This window comes from Drosophila gunungcola (genome assembly GCF_025200985.1).
Source record: "Drosophila gunungcola strain Sukarami chromosome 2L unlocalized genomic scaffold, Dgunungcola_SK_2 000008F, whole genome shotgun sequence".
NCBI lineage: Eukaryota > Metazoa > Arthropoda > Insecta > Diptera > Drosophilidae > Drosophila > Drosophila gunungcola.
The window spans coordinates 2,930,430-2,954,259 of record NW_026453163.1 but is presented as its reverse complement, the minus strand read 5'-3'; the positions used below and the strand labels follow the sequence as shown (position 1 = coordinate 2,954,259).

The following is a 23,830-nucleotide window of genomic DNA, read 5'->3' as shown; positions in this document are numbered from 1 at the left end:
CCACATAATATTTTTGTGGCTGATGATATAAGGCTTCCCAAAAATCATTAAGAAGTTATCGCATTTTTCGATTGGGAGCTGCTAACCCCTTATGTCAGGGTCATAAAAACCGGAGGAGTATACTTTTGGCTCATAGACGACATAAACTGAAGCGCTCACTACTTTCAGCAGCTTCCTTTCTCCTTCGCTGTTTTCCCCACGATAGCTGCAGTTCTCTTTCTGGGCTCCACACGCTACTTGCTACCCGGTGACTAGTTTTCCTTACCCACTGGAAAATCTCCTCGCCTAATTGCAGCTTCAACGCCTTTCAATGCCGCTTTAATGGGCCGCCCCTCCCCCTGAGAAGGCCCCGTGCTCATAGGTTTTCCCACAAAGGCTTCCTGCTTCTCTGAGTATGCAAACTATGTCATTGGGTCTTCTGGTATTCTTTTGGGGAATTGAGAAAACGAGTCCCGAAGCGAAGTCAGATCAGACTTGGTTTTATTGTATTTTCTTGTTAGCTATTTACATTTTCCGCCGCTGCATTTTCCATTGAAAACTGTTGCAGCTTCTTGGGAACTTGGGCACTCGTTAAAAATACCTCCTTTTAAATCTCCATCTCCCCATCTCCATTTTATCTTCGAACACCTTTTAACTTTCTAATTTTACCCCTAAAATGGAGGGGGCGTGGCACCTGAACCGTGAGATTTATGCAAATTCTTCGCTACGCTGACTATCAATTGACTATGTAATGCAACCTCGAGTTCACATTAGGTCGTCATAATGTTGCATGTTTTGCTGAATTTTGCATACAAAGCACTCATTAAACCGATTGCTTTAATTCGTAAGTGCAAAATTTGTTAAATTAAAAGGACTCAATACTCGAATGTTGAATTACAGCCAAGGCATTTTTCTACTTTAACAAATGGGCTCCTCCCCTTTTGAAATTGAACTACACAGTACAGTTTTAATATTATTAAGTATTGAATTTATAGTTATACCTCTATTGTTTAGGTGCTATTTCTTGGGGGAAAATAATTGCACAACAATATTTCAAAGACTGGGACATTCATATAATAACTCAACTCACAACTTTCCTAAACAGAACAATACAACTTTTATTATCATTATTATTGTTCTTCACGTTTACCAAGGTATTTAAGCGTGCATGATTAACCACCCCAAAGTGGGAAATCGTACTGTCTTCGTTTGCCATGCACTGACCTTTGACTACACGAACTTTTGGCTGGCCTTCAAAACAAAAGCCAACGACAAACAGATGTCATTTGGTGATGGCAAATATTTGAATGCTGACTGGATGGTCCCCCTTTCCATCTCTTTCTGTCAATCTGTCTCGCTCTGTTGCTATCTCTGTCTTTGACCCCGGGGGCAACCGGAAATTGCGTTGCTCTTTAACTGGGGTTAGATACCCTTTTTTGTCTCTGGCTAGCGTTTCTGGCCTTGGGCCTTGGCAGTTTTATCTAGAGTCAATTTGCTTTTCCCCTCATTATCATTGGGCTAAGCGGCTTAGGGCATTGAGAAGTTTTTCCCGAAAAAAAAAACAGTGGGAAAAGTGTCATAGATCAGCATTGTTGGTGGGCAAACTGTTTTCAATAATTACCAGGAAGTGGCTGTCAGAAAAGGGGGATCTCTGACATGCAGAGGAGCTCATCTCAATTAGGGGATGACTTTGTTCTCGATTCGGTTTCTATTTCAAATTGAGTTACACATCCTCCCCTTTGATTTCTCCCTATCAATTTCAAATTTGATTTTTATGATTTCGGTGGCGTCGCATTTCCCATGCCATTTCTCGTTTGCGGTTCCCTGTGCCTCATTTGCATTTTGTATTGAATTCGATTTCGCTTCTTTCGGCAGCTGCTGCCCGTGTAATTCCCCTCGAAATCCGAATGGCAACTTAGGCAAATTGAATGCGGCAAATGTGAATTGGAATAAAAAGTGTAGCAAAGTGAAACAAAGCTAATGCCAAGGGCAATGTGGAAAACCAAGTATTGATGGAAAATTATTTTGCCAGCGATTTCATTGCCCACAAACATAGCCCAGATCCATTACAAAATAGGAGCCGCAGCTAATGGAACAGACTCCCATCCCCATTTACCTTTGGGTTTTCCCTTTCTGCCCGCCTGTCTGCGTGGATTCATTTTAATTAGCGGCTACAGCAAACATTTAATGAAAATGCAGTTGGCGCCTAGTCGTGCACGAGAAAAATCAAAACAAAAAAAAGCAAACAGGGAGAAAGTCAGCCCTGGGCATCGAAGATGGAAATATCCGTAAATTCTTGTATTTGTTGTTACTACAATATTTTCGTAATAATAAAAAAGGCATGAAATATGTATAAAAATCATATTTAAAAATATTTTCGTACTTCATATTTATTCGAATGTTCCAGATAAACTAAATGCCTAGCAAATTTGTTTGTTATACAAATCATAGTTTAAAATATTTCCGTACTTTAAATTTATGCGAATAATTTAGCTAACGAAAACCTTTTATTTTCATTTGACCTAACTGCCTATCAGATTTTATTTTATTCAAGTTTTTAATCTTTGTAAGGTAATACAAAGTAGAGTACAACAAAATTACCACACAAGGTTCGGCGGTGTGAACGGGGATCGGGTGGGGCATCCTCGCCTGGGTGGGCTCCATGGAGTAGTGGCTGCTGCTGGCCCCACAGCTGTATGTGCAACATAATAATTTGTAAACATTTATCAATTATGCAGCAACAGCAGGAGCGCAGCAATAACGCTTCCCCTCCCCTACGAACCGTGAAGTCTTCTAGCCGTGGCCAACTGGCCACATAAATTGCCACGCAGGCCGCTATCGCCACTCTGCGGGGGCTCCCCCTCTAAAGAGTTTGCACTCGGCGAAATGCAGTGTACTCATCTAAAGCTGGTAATGTAACCATTAAACAGATAACGCTCTAACACCACAATGCTTTTCTGATTTTCAAAAATTAAAATTGAACTGTTTTTGTCACTTGTTGTTTTTTTTGCTTTATGAAAAACTAAAATTGGAACTAATAATGTTACAAGATAGTCTTACATAATTTTTCTTTTCTTGATGTGCCTCCATTACCATTCTCACAATATTTCTCTCAGTGTGGGTGAGCGGGGAGTTGTCCGAAGAGGGCAATGGTTGGCTGCGCATTCCAGAGGCGTTTTTCGGCTTTGACTTTGGCGGTTTTCTGGCTGGGCGTTGATTCGCCTGACCAAACATGCAATTAAGTGCAAGTGGGCAACACCTCTGCATCATCATCATCATGATATTCTATGGGGATGGCAGTGGGCAGGTGATTTCTGAGGATTATGATGCGTGCCCGCAGCCTGCCAGCTGGAATGCCCATGCCCCAGTGGAGTCCATCAATCATCCAGCGGGCCCACTTGCTGACAACAACCATTGCGAAAAGTGCACTACACAATGGGAGGGTCATCACCAACGTGACCGAGACCTAATCCCAGGCATCTGGCAAAGCGGCAGGTGCCAAAATCCCAGGATGCCGAGGTGGTAAGAGCTGGTCCCATGGTGTTGCAAGGACCCAACGACAGCCATTCTTCATGCTGGTTGACAATGGAATGTCTGATCAAATTCCTGTAAATTACGGTGCGTGCTAAACACACAAATTTTCTAAGGTAAGCAGTTTAAGAGTATTTAGATTCGGAATGATCAGAAATACAACCATAAAAACTAGATCCTTGGTGTTAAAAAAAATGCTGTTTTTTATGCTACTAAAATTGAATTTTCAAATAAGGCCAGTCTTAGGTTATATACTCCTTAAGCTTTAACAAAAATGTGTTACTCAGTATAAAGCGGGTATATGTATATATGTATATGCCTATATGTTAAAAAATAATGAGTTTGTGTCGACACATGATTGATCCTTTCAATAATTTTTATAAAACTTACAAGGTATTTTTAAAGTCGTTTGAAATTCTACTGACCTAGGACATTGTTTCAGAACACGCACTATTAGAAAACCTAGATTGCGTAGAAACGGAAGGAAAGAAACAGAATATATTTACTTTTACTGCATTGCAAACTTTTCGCAATACTTTTCTATTATCTGCAGGGATATATAAGCTTTGATGTGCGGAAGCTAGCTTTCTTTTTTACCATATTCTATTCAATCAAAAATTTAACTGTTAATTTATGCTTTACAGACAAATTAATTTTAATTTAATTTTTTTTTTTGTATTCATTTTTTTTGCTGTTTTTTTCATTGTTGTCTGTGGATTTTTTAAAACCATTCAAATAAGCATGTTGCAATTCAAAGAACCAAAATGACAAAAATATTGTCAGTGTTTCAAAACCGACTTTTAAGAAAATGCATTATTTTAAAACAATGCCAATTTGTGTATATGAAAACGCTGATATCAATAATATTTCAAAATAAAAATTGCAGGGCTTCCAGCAATTTTTACCAAGTGCTTTCGAGATTTGTATGAGATCAAGCTAAAGTTTAGCTGATTGCACTTTAATGGTTGCACCTACTTATCTGCTCAATTTTCCTTTGCACATCAAAGACTTCTCCGAAAACCATTCAATCTTTCGATTTCCAGCTGCTCGGGAATGTTAATCTTTGGAAGGAACTAGTTCGGTGCAGTAGAATTAGTTGAACAAACAATCAAAAAGAGCAATTTTCAGAAATGGGCTTAGTATGTGCATGGGTCACCTACGCACAGTGGGGCGTCTAGATCAAAAGTGACCCAAAAATGCATTGTTTTAAGATATTCAAAAACGTTTTAATGCAACTTTAAAAATGTGTATTTTTGCACCTAAATCCAAAAGAAAATTTATCTGCAATGATTAGTTCCCGCACAAAGTGCTTTTTAACTTCCCCTAATTAAATTTTGTGCCAGTAAAGAAAAAGGTTAATATTTTTGCCCTTTTAACTTCTAAAATCAATATGTACAGAAAAGAGTCTTTTCAAAGAAACGAAAATAATTTATGTTTACTATTTTGATTTATCAAATGTGTTTTTTTCTTTTGTTTATAGATGTACATAAAATAGCCATCCGGGACTTATTAAAAAAAAATTTTAAATAATAATGCGATATTTAACTTAAAGTCTCAAAAAATTAGCCTGCTCTTCTGTGCCTTTCCTGAGAAAATGAAATTTTTACAATTCGAAAATCACTAGCCCTGGTTCGATCACCCGCGTTTTAATTTTGTATTCAACTTGCTCACTCGTGGCCCGCAAATAATTGATTGTGTGTTTCTACCAATATGAGAACTTGGAAAGGAAGCACAAAATACAGATTTCTGGTATTTTCGCGAACATATTTGTAGAAAGTTTTGTCGAGAAAGCTTAAATAGGAATGTTTTCAATAGATTGCTTAAAAGCACATATTCATGGATTTCAAGCTAGTAAAAGAGTCCTGAAAAAAATGAGTCAAATGCTGAACTCGGATTTGGAATTTTTAAAAATATATAGTCCCACTGTGCCATATTGGCAACATGTTGCTAGTGGCCGCTGCACTCACACGTGCGCAGTGCTCTCTCTCGGCGCTCTCTTGCGGGGCCTTTGTTTATGTTGCTCCAGCCGGTCAGCTGTCTCTGTTTACCATCCACAAGGCAGAGTCAGGCGGGCGCAACAAATGTTGCAGGCTTTTTCCGACTGCAACATTTTCAACATTTTCAGCGGAACGCTCCGACTGCGGAGCATTCGACGGTCTGTCCAAAGACTCTGTACAGTGTATTGTAGAGACTTTGGTCTATCACGCTGCTCGCGGTTCGTTCGCCATCGCAAGTGTCGTGTGTGCACCTGTGTGTATCTGTCAGTGCGTCTGTTGCGCACTTGTATCCGAATCTGTGTGGCGTAGCTTTGTGGATTGTGAAATGGCCAACAGGCGGCACGCGTGTTCCTGAGTTACCCCGCCCCCGACATTTTCTTGAACTTGCTCCAAAAAATTACTTGGCATTTGGCAATCAATTGTTTGTCTAGCCGATTTCCTCTGCGCCCGTGTGTTCGTGCTGTCTTGGCCTCCAATTAAAGCCAAATGATTCACAGAGCGGATTTTTTCATTCACAAAAATGCGTGACACACTTTTCGGTTGGCCTATGATTTATGCCACGCTTGTCACATTAACAACAACCGCAAAATGTTTTGGACAAGCTAAGAAAATCTCCGCGATTCTTTGAAATATTTCCACATTTTTCAACAGCCAGTGGTGGGTCTTAGAAAATTACAAAAAGTGTAAAGCAATTAATTACAGAACCTCTAATTAATTAAGGCAGTCGAAGTTAATTTATAAACTAAGAGAAAAGTATTGAACAAGAGCGAACTGAACGAAAGGAAATTAATTTGAAAAAAAGCCAAAGGAAAAGTAATTGAACAACATGCAGCTAAATACCCTGCGTCTTGCCTTGATGTTGCTGAATTTGTTACGGCTTGAGGCCCAGGCAAACGTTCACAATAATGGCCGGCAGAAGGTGTTGTCAGATGACTTCGGACCAGAACGTGATACGAGTTCAGCCAGGACGCGGCTTTTGCCGCAGAAGGACTTGCGGCTGAGACACGAGCAACATCGTCTGCAGCAGCAGCAACATCAGATGGCGTGGGAGCAGCAATTGCAACTGCAACTGCAACAGCATCTGCAAGAGCAGCAGCCGCAGAGCTGGCCAGTGCGTCATCATCAGCATAAATCTCAGCTAGTAGAACTGGCTGAGGAGCCCATTAGACAGACAGCGGGCCTCGCCGATGACAAGGCCAAGATTTTGGCTAAGCGCAGACTCCACTACAACGAGTACGATAACGAAGATCTCGAGCTGCACACCATTGAAACCGGAACCGGCGACGAGGGGAGCTTCTCCCCGCGGCAATGGCAACAGATCGAGATTGCACATCGGCGGCTGAAGGAGCAACATCAATTGCAGTTGCTGGCGGAGCGACAACGGCAGCGACAACTGCTGACAACGACAACAACAAAGCCCAATGACGCCAAATCGGAGGATAATGATGTGAGTGAATCCGAGGGGCGGCGATTAAATGGGTTAGACACAAAGCAGGAAGTTAGTTGGGTACCAGCAATTGATTCTGGTGGATTTTGGCATGCCTTCGGTGTATCTGAAATTTCAGAAATTTATTTACTGATTTGAGAAATACTAGATGTACGTACTCATTGGTTTCTTGAGTCTCATTAACCAAAGGATAAACATTGGTTAAATACTTAGACAACTAATTACATAAACGCTTCGACGTTTTAAAACAAAGTACTTGGGATATATTACTTTCTTACTATTTCGGAAACTCGTTTTTATTTTAATGGGCATCATTCAGCTATGTTTAATAGCCATTACGTTTCATTTTATTTTTTTTTAATTTATTGACGACTATATTAAGGAGCTTTCATAGGAACAATTTATTAAATTATATGAAAACCTGAAAAAACCGATTTAAGTTAAAATAACTTGTTGAACTTTGTTATTAGTTTTCTGATAACGACAGAGTATTTAAAATTCAGTTATCCGAAGACAAGAAAATGGAAAATGTTTAATAGTATGACAAGAAGTCACAAGATAACATAATCAAAGTGGAATTTCAAAATTATTATTCACATAAGGATTAAGTTACAAAAAATATAACTGATTTAATTACAAGAAATTAAAGCTAATTAATAGCAACAAACAATTTAAGATAAAATGCAAACTCAACGTTCAAGATCAATCAACGGCTCACCCTTGCTTTATTCATCCGATTCGATTTTATATTTATTATAGTTGTGCATGCAAAACAACAATTCCTGTATAATCTGATTACTGAAAAATGTAATAAATCGTTTAGCTGACAGCTCTAGACAGGTTGACGTTTTGAAACTGCACTCAGAGTTTTGTATGAACTAACATTTTAACTGCTTTTTATTTTTTATTTCTACCAGATAACTGCGATACAGATTCCACATTTTAGTTTGTCTCAGTGCCCGCAGAGTTTGCCACTTGGCATACAAATTAATTTGTTTTAATTGTGACTGCTCGGCACGTTCCTTTCAGATCTCTTCGAGCTGATTAGGCTGTTTTTTGTGATTATTAATTGCTCTGGGTAATTGTTCAGATTCAATTGAGATTTATGCGATCGAACGTTACTGCAATGCAGAAGGTTTATCAAACAAAAGAGTGTTTATTGCCTATGAATGGCAACAGATATGTTCTTCTTTTGAAATTTTTCAGTAGTTCAATACAAAGCTAAACTTTCAAATACCCTAGAGCTTTTCTTAATTATTAATTGCTCCTTGGGGTATACATAATATATTTTTCTCTGGATGCATTGAAAGATTTTAAAATTTGACTTATATTTTGAAGTGTATTTAAACAAAATGAACAAAAAATAATATTTATTACAATTATCTTAAGACGTAAAGTAAATACGAAACCAAATACATCTGCTGCTGCATTTCTTTACATTGCAGGAGATACAGTGGTGAATTATTTTTCTTATACAGTACATGCCCTAATAAATTAAACATAATGCACTTCTCTAATCTGAATTGTAATTCATAGTTAATCCGTTACCTGCACACATAACAGCTGCATTCCCATAATTCAGTTAAGAGATTTAGTATTTATGGATTTCTTATTCGTGATCTTTAACGTTAAAATTTCCTTCTGGATTTCATCCGATTCTTTAACGATGTGCTAACTCACATTTAGGGCATAAACAATTATTGAATCTAATTATAAAAACGAGTGTGGGACCTCTTTTATCTTGGATTTCTCGACTCTCTTTGCCTCTCCGCAGTACGCATATATACTCAACCTTTCTCACTCCCTCTTATATATATATTTCCTCAATTTTCTTTAGTTTTCCCACCCGCTTTTATTTGGCGCCTTTGGCTTAAACATGCAGCAGTCCATTTTATTAGCTTTTCAAATCGATTCCCAACACTTTCACTTCTCCAGCGTATTCTCCGCTTCCCTCGCTTTTCCTGTGTGGTTGCTGCAACTTTTGCAATCAGTCTATTAGCTCGAATTCGTTCTGCCTCACTGACGGCACCCATCCCACCCACGGCCCATCCCCGATCCCCTGGCTTTTCCACCACACCATCTATTTTCCTCGGGAGCCACTTCAAACATTTTGGCGGGCGTAAACAAACGCAGCTGCAGTTTCTGTGGGGAAAATTGAAGGCACTGCCTCTTGCACATTCAATTAATTCAAAGCATTAAAACAATTAAACGTTTGTGGCTTCATTGACTTGTCCCCCTTCGCCACGCCCCTGTTTGCCAAAAGCAAGCCCCCAACCGCCTCTTTCCCCACTCTGTGTGACCCACTTTTCACACAAATTAGTGGAGCTAATTTTTAATGATGATTTTTTTGGTTCAGCCACTTTACTTGGCATTTTTCATAATTTCCACTAGCAGTGTTTTTCCCTCCGCAATATTTTATTTTTAGGAAATTTATTATGTGGCAACCCCATTTCTTGGGACGACAAGTGCAATTGAAATAACATGAAAAAGCAAGGAAAATCTGCTCTATTTTTTCGGGATAGTTGGAAAATGTTCAGAGTGTGGGTGGAGATGGAAACGGAGTAGGAAGATTACCTCCCATAGGATTATTTTTTTCATGCACTTGGATCTTAAAAGATTCCTTTGCCCCATGCGCCTTAAGTCATTTGCACCTAATTGTCATGGAGAAGAGAGCGAGAAAAGCAAGAAGAAAAAGCAGTAGAGAACTGTAAAAAGCAGAACAGAAAGAAATAAAAAAAAAAAGAATTTGAACCCAAACCAACTTAAAAAACACTTCTTGTACCTCTTCCCCCCAGCTATGGTCAAAAGGTTTGGAGATACTATTTGTTGTGCTAAAAAAGACGTAACTCTTTCGAAGTAAACCCAATTTATTTTTTTGTATCATTTTTGTTCTGCTGGTCAGCGATATGCGTTTCATAAGAAATGATTAAAAAATATTATGGTCTAGATATTGCCCCAATGAATATTAATATTCAATAGTTTTTAAATATGAAAAAAAACCTGAATAACTATATATTATAATATAATTTTACACATCGCAGACATTTGTTAAAAACTTTACCGGATCGTCCACTATCTTTTGACTGGAAAAGTTGTAGTGCACCCCCCTCCCCCACCCCACTCCCTTTCTTTTGTAGTAAAACATCCTATTGTTGTCCTGCTAAACCTTTGTCACCTTAAATACAACAAAGAACCCCCATTTTGGGATCCTCTTTTGCCTGAACTATTCCTTTTCTTAAATAATTTTCTTGTTTTTTCCGCGCCTCATTTTGCACATTTTCCCAGTTTTCCCCATTTGCCTCACCATTGTGTTGTGCCCAGCTGTCCAGCTTTTTAGCAGCTAAACAAAGCGAGACTTGGTGATTCTACCGCATCCCCTATGTACGTATTTTCCCAACTCTTTTTCCAGTCTAGCACGGCATTTGTTCTCGCACAGGCTTTTCCTCAGCCACGCCTTTTTGCTCACTTATCCCGTCCATTTCTCTATCAAAAAAATATTTTTCCTTATTTCGTGGCTGCTTTTTTCTTAGATTTTTTTTCAGTTCTTCACCCAGTTTTTGTGTTAGCATTGTAAATTGCATTGGGTTTTCGGTTTCGTTTTTTCTCCATTTTTTGGGGCTTACTTTTTTGCGTCAACAGCAGCCTGCATATTTTCCTATTTATTTCAGCAAATTTCGGCCCGCTGTTACACAGTTCAAAATAATTTTCTAAGATTAAGTAGTACCGAATAATACTGTCATTTTCCAGTTGTTCAATATAATTATTAAATTTGAATTGAGTTTATTCTTATCATCCAAAAGCGATTGTTATGTCGTTATATATTTATTTCGTTATTTAAAATATCAAAAGATATATTTAAGCGGAGTTTTCATAAATTTCGTTCCTTATTTCTGTTCTTTTATCCACTGTTTTATTTTTCTTTTGACTGTATAACGTTATTTGCATTTTGTTCACACTGCCCGCTTCTTTTCGGTTCCACTCATTTTTCTCTTTTACCCTCTGGTGTCCCTTGTGTCGCTTTAAGCGCTTTTATTACCCGCAATTTGCGCGTTTTCACTTTTAGTTTTAATTAACTAAAAATTTGTGCGACGGCCACGCCCACCGCCCACCGCACCATCGTTTTCCCAAAAAAAAATCGCCTGCGGTCTGAGCAACTTACCCAAATCCCTCCGACTCTGCTTTTCTTTTCTGATTTTACATATTTCTTGTTTCGTGCTTGGCATAATCAGAACTAAATTTTTGTTTTTCGCCATTTTATTTTTTGTCCTCGTTTTTTATTTGAGCTATTTTACTCATTCCGCTCACTTTGAATTTAATTTGAGTTTATGTTTTGCACACACTTTTCATGCCATATTCTGATGGTTTATTTTCTGCACGCTTTTGTGTATTTTTTGGTTTGCTTACCATTTTAATTATTTGCCAGTTGAGAAGGGGAAGTCCTGCTCAGCTGAGTTGCTTGTGTTTATTGCGGAGGGGTTTCAAACAGTCTTGCCATTAGAAGTCTGCCCCCTTCTTCTGACTTTGCATTAATCTTTTCACTTCCCCTTATTTTATAACAACGTGCTGATGATGAATAGCATTAATAAAAACTAACGGGATTCCTCGGATATATGGAATTGAAAACTGGCATTCTTTTTTGTTTTGATAAATTAATTATTAGAAAAATGTTTAATAATTTATAAAAGTAATTAAAAAATTTTAGTTGTTTTATAAGTTGCTCCAACTCAAAAAAAATGTGAGTGAAAATATTAGTAGATTAACACTAGTTTGTTTGCACTTTACTTAGAATTTCAGTTATATTCCCATAAATACTAATTTAACTGAAATTAAGCCATATACAAGATATCAAACAAAAACAGCTCTTGACGAGGTTGAATTACGATCGCACCCTTCAACTCCAAAAACTTCTGATATAAAAAAAATAACTTTATTTTTATTAAATTAGCTTTGTAATCAGTAAGAATTTTTGCTCTACAGGAGCCCCAATACAGGAACATTTTTTTCGCAATTTCACCCCCATTTCTCAGGAATCAAATGACTTTCTTAATCTCTTGTTTTGATTGCTATATCATTTATTAAGATCGGACTATTCTTTGCTGATTTCGAATACTGTATGGGTTAATAATTTAATGTGTCGCTTTTGTGTTTTTATATGGGACTTTTACTCAGGTGCATTCAAATACTATGGAAGACTACAAATAGTTCGTGCCTTTAAATTAAAAAAAAAAAAACGTTTTTCAAAGTTCAGAATGGGGAAACTTTACAAAAATATTTTGGAAAGGTTGTAAAATATACTAAATGTATACTATACATTTATTACAAAAATAAAGTTTTAAAAAAGCTGTTCTTGCTGGCTTGTGGCTCTTATTAATCTTAATTCGAACTTTTAGACAGTTTGCCAAGACAATAACACCAGTCAAGTGGATTTATACATCTTCTGCCTCTGGCTTTTGTTCGGAAAACTAACTGCCCTGACCAAAGAATTTATACCCCTTCTCTAAGTTTATACCACTATTAATTTATTTTAAATCATTTTTTTTGTTCTCGTTTTTACTGCTTTTTTGTACTCCAATTACAGGGTGCCCCCTCTTCTTTTTCTGGGACTTTTGGTGATTAATGACTCCTCTGAGTCGGAGGTAACTTCATTTTGATTGCCTTGTCGAATTCGAGCGGCACCACTGACACATCATTTGTATGGGGCTGTTTTGTTTTGCCGGCAATATCAATACAAGCCCCGAGAAATTCCGTCAGTGCGATTGGCTTTTCAATTTCCCTCAAAAGATACAATGTACACTTTTCTTTACCCTCTTTTGCCGGATTGGGCCATTAATCAAGTTGAAGTCGCCTTTAATTTTGGTATTTTCGGCTGTGTGGTCTTGACGTTAGCAACTTGTTTTGTAGGCCTTTCTTTGCTTTCTTTGGCAACAAACATACACAAATTTGTTATGGTACCACGCCAATTGATTTGTGTTTACACATAAAAATGTCATTATTGTTGAATTAATAATGCACTTTTTTGATTAAAGACTGTTTAAAAGCGGTGACATCAGATAATGGGATTTAAAAATGATCTATACTATTTGGGAGTCCTTACATTATGAATTTCAATGGACAAAGTTACTTCTGGATCAATGTCGGCATTGATTGACCGAACAAATACGTAAAATGTTTGCTAGCAACGTTTTAATTTTGGATTCTAAAACTAAATAAAATAAATTCTTACTAGTATCAGAAACGAAATGAAGAGAAACAAATTTAATTTTCTTATCGTGCTGCACGGAAAATCCCCTTTGACGAGAAGGAGAAAATATGGACCTGTGTTCTATTTCTTTATTTTGTTTACCTTAGTCTGTGAATCTCACCTTGAATCAAGCATCGTCATAAGTTCAACGCCCCGAGGTCCATTCCTTTCCCTTTCTCTTCCGATATTCCGATGCATTTACGTTACTGCAACAGCTGTGTCCAAGTGCAAGTGGCACTTTTTACTTGCAATAAACACTTGAGGTGAAAACAAAATAGTACTGCTCTAGAAATTATAAACAAAGCAATTTGACCGAATAAACAACAGAAACGAGAGATCCGAGCCAGTAATCGAAAAATCCGAAGCAAGTTAAAATGATTGCGCCCCACCAAAAAGAGGAAAAAAAAAGGTCAAACAAAAATAAGGGAACAACTTCACCCTGAAAACGTTTGAAAAAGTTGCTACTCTATCCATTTAATATGCCCAGCTGACGATTGCTCTTCCAGTGTTCCAACTGAGTGCAAATGTCTCAATCCCCGAGCAAAAGTTAATGAAGCCTAACATTGCGCATGTTGGGCAACCAAATGAAGCCAATCCGAGAATCGAGGCATCATTTATCGGGACCAACTTCAGAAAAAATTTAAAGAATTCATGGCTTATGCAAATTGGAAAAGGTTGAAAAACAATATTATTAATGAATTTGGGCAAATAAAATGCATGCAATTTTAAATTGGTTTTTTCAAAACAACATTTGAATACACGCCGTACTTTCTTCCAAGGTATTGGGTAATTCGATGATAATTATATTCAGGTGGCACCTATAGTTTTGTATTGAATTGGTTTTAGAAATATCTTATAAGTATCTACGTACAAAAAAGCCTGGGTTGTTTCGGTTCACATGTCTCAAAAAGGTTATGTATTATCTTTTAAAATATTTCATAAGATTTATCTCTAATTTAACAGTTGAAGGAAAACGTTAGCGCTTGGGTAATATTATATTTAAAATTAAAAAAATGCATTATTGTTGTTTTCAGAATTTCTTTTAATTGAGTAACTCTCCCGGTTGTAGTAACCAAAGCACATCCCTGATTGCGCTGACTAAGCCGTACTATGCGGTGACATGTTGCCCTTTCCTGAATTCCATTGGACTCGGTTATTGAATTTCTGGGGAAATTTAATTGTCTACCGAAAAGCGACAAAAACAAGAATCAAGAACTGAAGCCCTCGTCAAATCTTTTGACTGACATAAACTGATTGAACATGCGGGCGGTCGAAAGAGAAAGGGAGAGAGTGGGAAACAGTATGTGAGTTGCCAGCGGCGATTTACAGATTGCATCCGAGAGATACACAGATACTCCGATGCTCGCACAAATGGGGAGCAAGAGCCCCTACAGAGGCAATTGCCAAGTGCACACGCATTGAGTCATTCAGTCAGGCATTCCGGCAGTCATTCCGCCAGTCGGGCGTTCAGTCAACCGCACAATGTTGTCTTCTAACGAATCGGCCAGGAACGATACTATCTGCAAGATACTTTCGTATGCAGCGCAGCTAACTGAATTTGTGTCTGCTGCAAAAAGCGAACCAGAACCAGAGCCAGATAGTGATGGTGACGGTGATGGTGATGGTGATCCAGAAGATGACGAACTGACAGGCCGTTGATGGGTGGCCTGCTCTGAACTCTCCACCACATGTTGACTTCTTGTCTTGTATCTGTCAGATAAACTTGTTATTTTGCCTCTCGTTTTCTCCCTACTTTTGGTCTTGGCGCCTAGTCGTGTTTTTAATTCTCGACTTGATTAAATCATCCGACCAAGCCAACTCCCGCCCCTCTAATAAATTATCATCCACCCCGCAACAATTTCTGGGTCATATTTTGGCCAAATTTATGACAACTTCGTTTCTGACTTGTGCTAAGTAGAAGCAGCCATAAATTTGGAGCTGTCTTCAGAGTGCCTCAAGCAGGTTGAGTTCAAGTTGGAGTTTTCAGTTCGAATCGCCAAAGTGGCTGAGTGGATTTGGTTGAGAGGTTAAGTATCCCACAAATGTCAGAAACTGCCCGTAAAGTTCTAAATTTGTGGGTGGCAAATAAAGTGGGTGGGAATCTATTAACAAAAGACAAAGATAAAGGAACAAATAATATATTTCGATGGAACTCTTTTTAAAACAATTGTATAAAATGTTAGGCATTAAAACTTAAGGAAAAATTGGTCAAACACGAGTATGTTAAAACCCCACTTGATTCCTGCTAAAATTATTATTTTAATTTCATTATAATTAAATTCTCAAAACTTTCTCCTTCGAAGCAGAACCATATTCTATAAACTTCGATGCCAACTCCAAATTTCATATCTTTGGAGATCTTTGACCCATTTTCCCACCCCTTCTTAGACTCCATAAAATCATTTATATCTACAAACATTACTTTTCTAATAAACGGTCATAAAAAAACTTAATTTCATGCTTAGCCACAGAAGTCAAACGATCACATAAAAAAATGTGAAATATCATAAAAAATGTCAACTAGTGTTGTGACCCAAAGTGAAAATTGTGTTTATTATCGATAGTAAAATAGAAAAATAATTGTTTAACCATAAAAGGAAAAAGTGAGGGTCTTGTCTTTTGAATGCCAATGGTCAGTGTGCGTGTTTCATGTGATGGTCGGCCACAAATAGCTTAATTGGGTCTGAAAGGGGCAGATTCGAGAGGGAATGGGAGTGGCTAAGAGTGGCCACCGTGACCCATCAAATGCTGACAACTTGAAGTGTGTCACACACAGTGTCTTCCAACAAATTATAGACGGCGTTTGTGTCTACCTCCCTTTCAGCTCTGGCAAAGACTTTACTCGACTTACCCTCGTTGCGTGTCTCTAATGGAAATCCCCTCTGTGCCCCTCTTTCATAATTCCTCTCTGGTTTTGAGGCGCTACGTTAGATTACACTTAAAAAAATATATGCGAAAAAGTGCATAGTACCCTTCTTCTGAAAAAGTATTATCATAAAGATTTTTTTTCTCTTATTAAAATTTATTTTTTTAAGCTTAGTATTTTGAATTAATTTTCGGTAATGTTCACTTTTGTTAAATTTTGGTTTTTCTTTGTACTTTATTTATGTTTTAACCAACCTTACAATCACCCTTTAAGTTTAACAAAAAAAAAATAAACAAATTTTGCCAAAAAGTCCTGCTTAGAAAAACATAAAAGAAATGTTTAAGTTGAACATAATAAAAGTTATAAGATAAGTTTTCCCTTTTCTTTTGCTGAACATTAACATTTCATAAATATTTCTAAGTGTGGCTAAAGTGCATTTGACATGAGCCAAGTGCAGTCTCTCAATCCCTCTAATTGATCAAAGGAGTAGAATCGAGGGGACAGAGTTCGGAGTTCGTGCTTCGGTTTATGGTGATGAGTTAAGTGTCGAGATGTGGAGGTCAGCAATTCAAATGACGATGAATTCTATGACCATGTTTCGAGCGGGATATCATTGACTTTTGATTTGATAATAATATGGTTGGGAATGAAAATGATTCAGATCAGGGCTTGTTGCGTGCAACTGTCATTAAGTAATATTTTGGTGAAACGGTAAGGAATTTCGTTAAATGGAGAGGCATTCAACATTCCCAGGGAACAAAAACTTCGTAAACGATAACCTAAACGCCTTTTTTAATATCATCAACGAGCCGAAAGTAATTTTAATTAAAAAATATTTGTTTTGACGACATGATTTTGTTTGTTCATTTGACGCCCTCGGAGAAAACCCTCTCAAGACATCTCAAAAAACTCTTTGTAACTATAAATAAATTTAAAAGACAACAAAAGTGAGTAAAAACTGGACATAAAGGTGAAATAATATTTTCCGGTATTTTATAAGTCCGTTTGCAAACATTACGCTCGTTGATTTGCATTATTTCTAATTCCGTTTACGACCATTTAACGATTATTTCGTTTTACTATCGTATTTGTGTTTACTGGTTGTTTATTTATTAACATTTATTATGTATGTTGGTATTGAAAAACTTCTTAGAACAAAAACATTTATTAAAAATTTACCTTTAAACACATTAAAAATTTAACTTTATAGACCACTGAGTGCGTTTAAATCCGTCCACGTACGTTACACTGGGAGATTTCACAACACTCGTTTTTAGAGGGTTTTAGAAAATGAATAAAAATAAACAAAAATCTCAACTAAAAGTGCCATTTACAGCACTTGTCGCTCGAGATGAACACAAGTATTTGTAATCAATAAAAGTGTAATCGAAAATGAAATCGAACAGTGAGTGGGCACTGGAAAGGTTATGCACTCGTCAGATAAATTTTGAAATAGATCCAATCGCAACCATAAGTGGGCGTAGCTAATTTTTCGTTTGACCTTCCGTTTGGGAAGGGAAAATAAACGAGGCAATGGAAGTATATTCAATAAATTATGCAGCGGTCCTCAAAATAAAATGAGACTTTTTGTGGGCTTTTCAAAGGATTCGCTGTAGTTTCCCATTGTTTTTGTGCAGCGTTGTTTGTTAAATGGTATTTAAATATTTTCGATTAGTGGGAAGCCGAACTGAGAAAGGTGAAAACACATTTAATTACGCTTCCATTTTATTTCTCAGTTTAAAGATCATAAATTTTTATTTCTGTGATGTTCATCGAGAAACATTAATAGCCATTTAGCTATTACATAAAATTCGTAACTAATAATTTAAGAAATTATTTTTTTTTGTAAGAAAAAAAATGTATTAGATTTCAAAGCTGTTGCCTTAAATTATATTTATTTTAACAAAACAATTAGACATATTTATGACTTTGGGCAAAAGCAACCATACTCTCAATTCGAATGCAAGACCTCGTGCAATTTAAACAATTTCCGCTAGACTTCATTGATTTAGTTGGATTTTCGCCTGGCTGCCATCCTGATTCACTTTTCCTTTTTGCAAGTTCGAGTTTCTCGGGTGCATCAACAATTCCCAACATGATTCCTGTTTGTTGTACAGTTGTGCACACACCGACTAAGTCAAGTTCGGAAAAATCGAAAAATGGATAAAAAATGCTGGGCCAAGAAAAAACTTGTACAAGCTCTGCCTTTGACAAGCGGAGAGTGCAACGTGCAATGACAACGGCAACATAAAAAGTATCAAGTGCTCCGTCGAACTGTTGAACTTTTGCCACGCCCACAGCCCTCCGCCCACCGCGCACTCGACAGCCTACCAAAATGAAAGAGGCGGCCTTCATTGATGGCTAAAACAGATAGACACGAGTACTTTAAATCAGAACAGAAGAGAGAGAGGGACAATGAGGCACAGAAAGAGACGGAGTGCACAAACCGAATGCCATTAAAGTGATCTATGAGCCTGTTGAAGTTGGCCGTACTGAAAGCGTAAATAAAGATTTCTGGCCAACACAACATAAGTTAAAAGCACACAGAGCGTTGCAAAAGGATTTAGCAGCTGAATGGCTATAGTAACCGCTTTCGTTATTCTGTTGTCATATTCAATGTTGTATATTTAAAACGTTTTTCTAATGTGATTACAAAATTAGTAATTATTCATCAGGTTTAACTATGTTTTTGGCAGGCTAGCCCCACTTAAAACTTTTATTTTTTTTTTTAATTTATGTCTGTTGTTTTTTAAATATTCAAGCAAAATGTACGAAAATATGAAATTTAAAATAGATGTATCCTGATGTTGACACGTTCTAAAACTAGATTTAAATGAAACATGAAGATTCGTCTGTTAAAATTAGTTTACAAAACACTTTGACGACCCTATGAATTTTACTTCTATCACTTGCACTTTCCTTCGACAGCTCTGACAAACATTTAAAATTAGCTCATTTGCATCCACTTCCCCCAAAAACTCACTTCCCTTCCGCTTATCAAAATCGATTATAAAATTGTCACGCTACTGACAACGCACAAAAATAATGAAGAAATGAAAAAAACGCTGGTAACGCCTTCAAAAATGATGCCATAAATTCACAAAATTATGACATGAAAAATAAAAGTCACACCAAACAAAAAACAACAGAGGAAAAAAGTCATTATCAATTACGCCACTTAATTATTTTTATTGGAGCATAAAATGCTCCATTTCTCGGCTAAGCGACACGCACCCAGAGTCGGAATCTCTGTCTTTGTCTCTGTCTCACCGATTCTCCCGCCCTTCTCTTTCTCGCTCGTCACCTCTCCGTCTTTTCACCATTTCTCTGACTGTGTCGCACATGTGTCAATGATGTGCTAATTGTCGCGTGCCCACATCTTGGAGAAAGAGGGGTGGGGCATTTCTCTGCCTGGAATTTGAAGCCTGTTCTGGTTCTCCCATGGAGAAATGGGGGAGAGAAGTAGGGTGTTCGCTAGACTGCCTGTAATGGCCCTGCCACTTTTGCATAATTCGTTTGGTGTGAAGGGAATAATTGAATGTGATTTTGAGGCTTGGCACCCGGCTACAAAACTGGAGGCGTTTCCAGGTACGCACTTTCTAAACGGTTTTTGAAAACTTTATAAAACATTATTCAACAGTCGACACCAATGACTCCTAAATTGAAGGAATAATTTGCTTTACAGAAAACTTGTGAGTTCGCGTTGGAGTATACAACAAGGTTAGGATAGACAAAAAATTCAATAAGTAATTGACATGCATTTGTTTTGTACATGTCTAAAAGGATTGAGCTGGAAAAAAATAATTGTCTAATATTGCACTAAAAAATTCAAGAAACAATTTGCCTTTAATTTGAATCGAAATTAATCATTAACCGCCTCTTAAGCCTTTCAAAATGGCAACAAGACAAAAAAAAATAATCCAGCTTTTAAAAAAATCGGCTTACAATTGGCAAACTCAACTATTTTTGTTCATTTGGTAGTTGGCCAATTGTCTAGGATTTTTTGCCAGCTGCCTCGCGATTGTCTGAGCAATTAAAAATCATTTAGCAGGAAAAACCATGCGAAAATGGGAGCGACATGTGTTGGTGGCGTTTAAAGCGTTTTAATTGACTTTTTGTTGATTGAAAACTATTGCAATTGTGCACTGTGGCAATCTTTTCTCTTCACTAATTAAATTAAGGCAAGGCTACAGACCACCCACGGAAAAATTGATATTTTGTGTGCAATAAAAAAAAGGAGATTGAAAGCTTGTCGGCGAAATTGTTTGCGTGAAAGTTGCACAGGAGCAACAAGTAAAACATATATCTTTTTCTTGAAAGCCATTGCAATGCTTTTGGCAAATCAGTACATTTTTGCGAAGTGAACGGAAGGGGTTTTCGCCTGTCATTAAACTCAAATCCATAAATTAGAGCTTACTCAACATGATTATAGGGGTGGTACTGATTGAAGAATACCTTTAGAGGATTTTCCAAACCTTCACCGTAGCTGAAACTTAAACTAGAACTAAAATCAGTTAATTAAACTATGGAAATGTCGGCGTTTCTGAGTAAACTGTCATTTATCATTGCGATCCTCCCAGTAATATTGATGCTGCCCACCGGCAACTGTTGCTGCCCCAGCAGGCAGGTCTCGCTTGATATTGTTAGATGGCTTGCTGGTAGTTCGACCCATGATTGATGGCTCGTTACTCATTGGGGGCCGGCACTTGAATACTAAACGCCCGAGTGACTCAACCAGTTGCAGGTTGCTGCAACACGCACCAACAAAAAGAGACGGAGGATAAGTGGAGAAAGAGACGGAAAACAAGGCACACCCACACTCGACTTGTTGTTTGGTTTCTGCAATTTTTGCATACGAGTTGATTATGATTATGAGGAGAATAAACATTCAGTGGCAGCCAGGTCCATAGATAAAAAAAAAAACACGGCTTATCCAAAGTTGTGGAGAATCTTGCATTTGCTGGCGCTGTTGAAAGCTAATGCTAAATAGTTATATGATATTTAACAATCCAATATTATCAAAACTAAAACATCAACACGGACATTGACTCTCCAACTCTGATTGGGCATTTCATTTTCAAAATTGGCATCTAACACCTTCCCAAATATTAATACGTTTATATTTTATTAGCATTATTCTTAATTTCTTCTCTTTACAAAAATATTCCTATGTTACAAAACGCTATTTTTATGTTTTTGCTATAAGGAAAATTTACTTTTCTAGCAGGTTTCGACTCTTTCCACAAAAATTTCACAACGTCAACGTTTTAAGACAATGAACTTTAAAGATATTCAAAATAATAGGCAATACAAAAACAGGCAAACGGATTCATGGTTTTGAAATTCTTTGACATGACCGGGCTCAAATTTAACCTTCCAAATATTTATTTTTAAACAACCTTAAGATTGTTTTAAGGGAGCTATAATCGAACTATCGCGACTGATAAGAGTGTTGTTTAAGGAATCGTAAATTATTTTTATAGAGGGATTTAGTCAAACTGCAGCTTCGATTTGCAATCAAAGCTGATTTAAAACTGATGTGATTTATGTGGCACCATAAATTCTTTAGAAATCAAATGCATCGAATGCGTTAAATTTGAGTTTGCTTAGTAACTGGCCGCTCTGGTACCAGGAGATCCTCTAATAAACTGTATATTTGCCGCATGTGTTTGGAACTCACTCATCTGCTACCAATTTTATTTCCATGTTGGCAAAGAACTCCCCGATATCTCGACGCTTGTAAGGCAACTCTGTTTTGTCTACGGGCTTTACTACTGGCAGTAACTATTTTTATGCCCTTCTAAAATGAGGGAAACTTTGGCCAGCCCCCGAACGGTTGAATGGTTGAATGGCTGCGTCACATTAGCAAGTGGCAGAAATGTTACAGAGCTCCGACTTAGACAATTGCAACTTTGTTTCGATCCGCCCACGGGCAAAACTTGTGAACCCAACTCGAGTGCAACTGAAATAATGTTTCTTCTTCCTCTTTTTGTTGCAGGTAAGTGCTGCTAAGACTTTAGAAGACAACGAGGGCCATGTAAGTACCGCCACCAACATAAAACCCACCCACATGGTAGTTTCTTGGTAAACAGTTGTGGTAAAAAGAATAGCGGATACCAGAAACTTTATAAAAGTAACGTTTCCTCAAATAAAATGCGCCTAAAACGAATAGTTACTAACTTATGAAAATATGATTTAGAACAAGAAATTAATCGTAGTTTGGTAAGTTTATACTTATACTCTATATCAAACCAGATACGGTTAGAAAAATACAAAGATTTTGTTTTCAAATTAATCGAATATTAATTGATTGAAAATTTAAAACCGTACCTCTGAAGACCAAACATTATATTTCTTAAGTTCTCTAATAAAACGATTTAATACAACATAGGATCGATCCTGCAGACTTTTGGTAAAGTTTTAGCTATACTGAAAACTTAGTTTTTGTAGGAAAAGGATAGACGTTTTGCTATATATATATAAAGTATATATTACTTTACATATTATTTTGTTATTTAAAAAAAATTAATTGAAAACAGTGATAGTTAATTGATTAAAAGTTAATTTTTTGGACTTTTATTCAAAAATTAAAAATTTTAATTTTTCAAGATCTTTTAATTTTATTAATAGTATAATTAAAGTTGTTGTTTTTATATAGTATAATTTCATCTATGCTGTGCTTTCCTTGTTACTGCTTTTAGATATTGAATTATCCAGTAACCCAAAGCGCACGTTAAGATTTTATTAAAAAATTGTTTGATAGACAAAAACTGTTTGGCTCTGCTATTAGCGTGCCCGCTTTAATATACAGTAGTATACAGTAGTCTATGCCAGTCGATTTGTCTAGATGTGTCATGTGAAATATAGACACGCAAATTGAACTGAAACCGCACCGAAACCGCACCGCAACCACTCCTCACAATTGCCGGCACTTCCGTTGCATTGAACTTGCCATATACATACACGCCCCCATCATCACGTCGATCGTCTATGTGCACAGAGTCGCACTATAAATGCATCTGTTGAGCCCCGGGTGGATGACCTGCAAACGATTCCGATTCCGATTCCGAACAATTACAATAGGCGTCTTGCTTAACGATCGTGACCAATTTGTTGGTCAACCATCAACAGCAACGATCAACAACAAGATCCCAGTCGCAGTCCCCATCTGCGACTGCGACTGCATCTGCAATCGTTTCGCAAATATTTACACACTGAATAGAGAACGGATCTCTATTTGTTCATTGGAGCCCCACTCGAACAGTGTCGCACCCACCAAAGAACTGTCCATCAATTCGATATGCGCCATGCCGATGCAAAGTCTGTGCATTGAATATTCAATTAAAAACTGGCGTCGACAGCCGACGACTGCCAAGCAAAATCATCGGAAAATGATGGGACAAATCTACGGTGAATATATGAATGCACTAGAGAAACTTAAATATTTCCTAACAGTTTTCAATTCCACAAATATCAGACTTACTGCAAGAAAAAGAGAAGTATTAAGAAATTATTAGTCGAAAATATTTGTAAAAAATTATAGTTTAAGGGAAAAAAAATGCTGATATATGGAGACACCGAGTTTTATTTGACGTGCATTTTTTACCTTTCTTTTCCAATAAAACTAAATCAACATTCAGTTAAAAATTTGGAGTCAAAATTTTAATAAAAATGTTTTTTTTGCAAATATAAACATTATAAGAAATGCGTTAGTTTTGAAAAGTTAATTTTTCGTTCGGGTTCTTAAAGTGGTTGAAACTGTTTGTTTG

At 37.1% G+C, this 23,830-nt stretch overlaps 1 protein-coding gene across 7 annotated transcripts in view; it reads left to right on the top strand.

Annotated features, from left to right (window-relative positions):
- Nucleotides 1–23,830, top strand: part of LOC128253303 (uncharacterized protein DDB_G0284459) — a 74,806-nt gene that overhangs the window by 26,394 nt on the left and 24,582 nt on the right. Inside the window, exons 1-3 of one of the 7 annotated variants that reach the window (XM_052981603.1) lie at nucleotides 5,653–6,164; nucleotides 6,228–6,954; nucleotides 22,060–22,098. The exons of 1 other annotated variant lie outside the window; for it this stretch is intronic. In XM_052981603.1, coding sequence (XP_052837563.1) covers nucleotides 6,334–6,954; nucleotides 22,060–22,098 — 660 coding nt within the window. In that variant the 5' untranslated portion in view covers nucleotides 5,653–6,164; nucleotides 6,228–6,333. Of the gene's footprint in view, nucleotides 1–5,652; nucleotides 6,955–22,059; nucleotides 22,099–23,830 lie in introns of those variants that run through there. 5 more of the 7 variants (XM_052981604.1, XM_052981605.1, XM_052981602.1 and 2 more) reach the window with 5 other exon arrangements.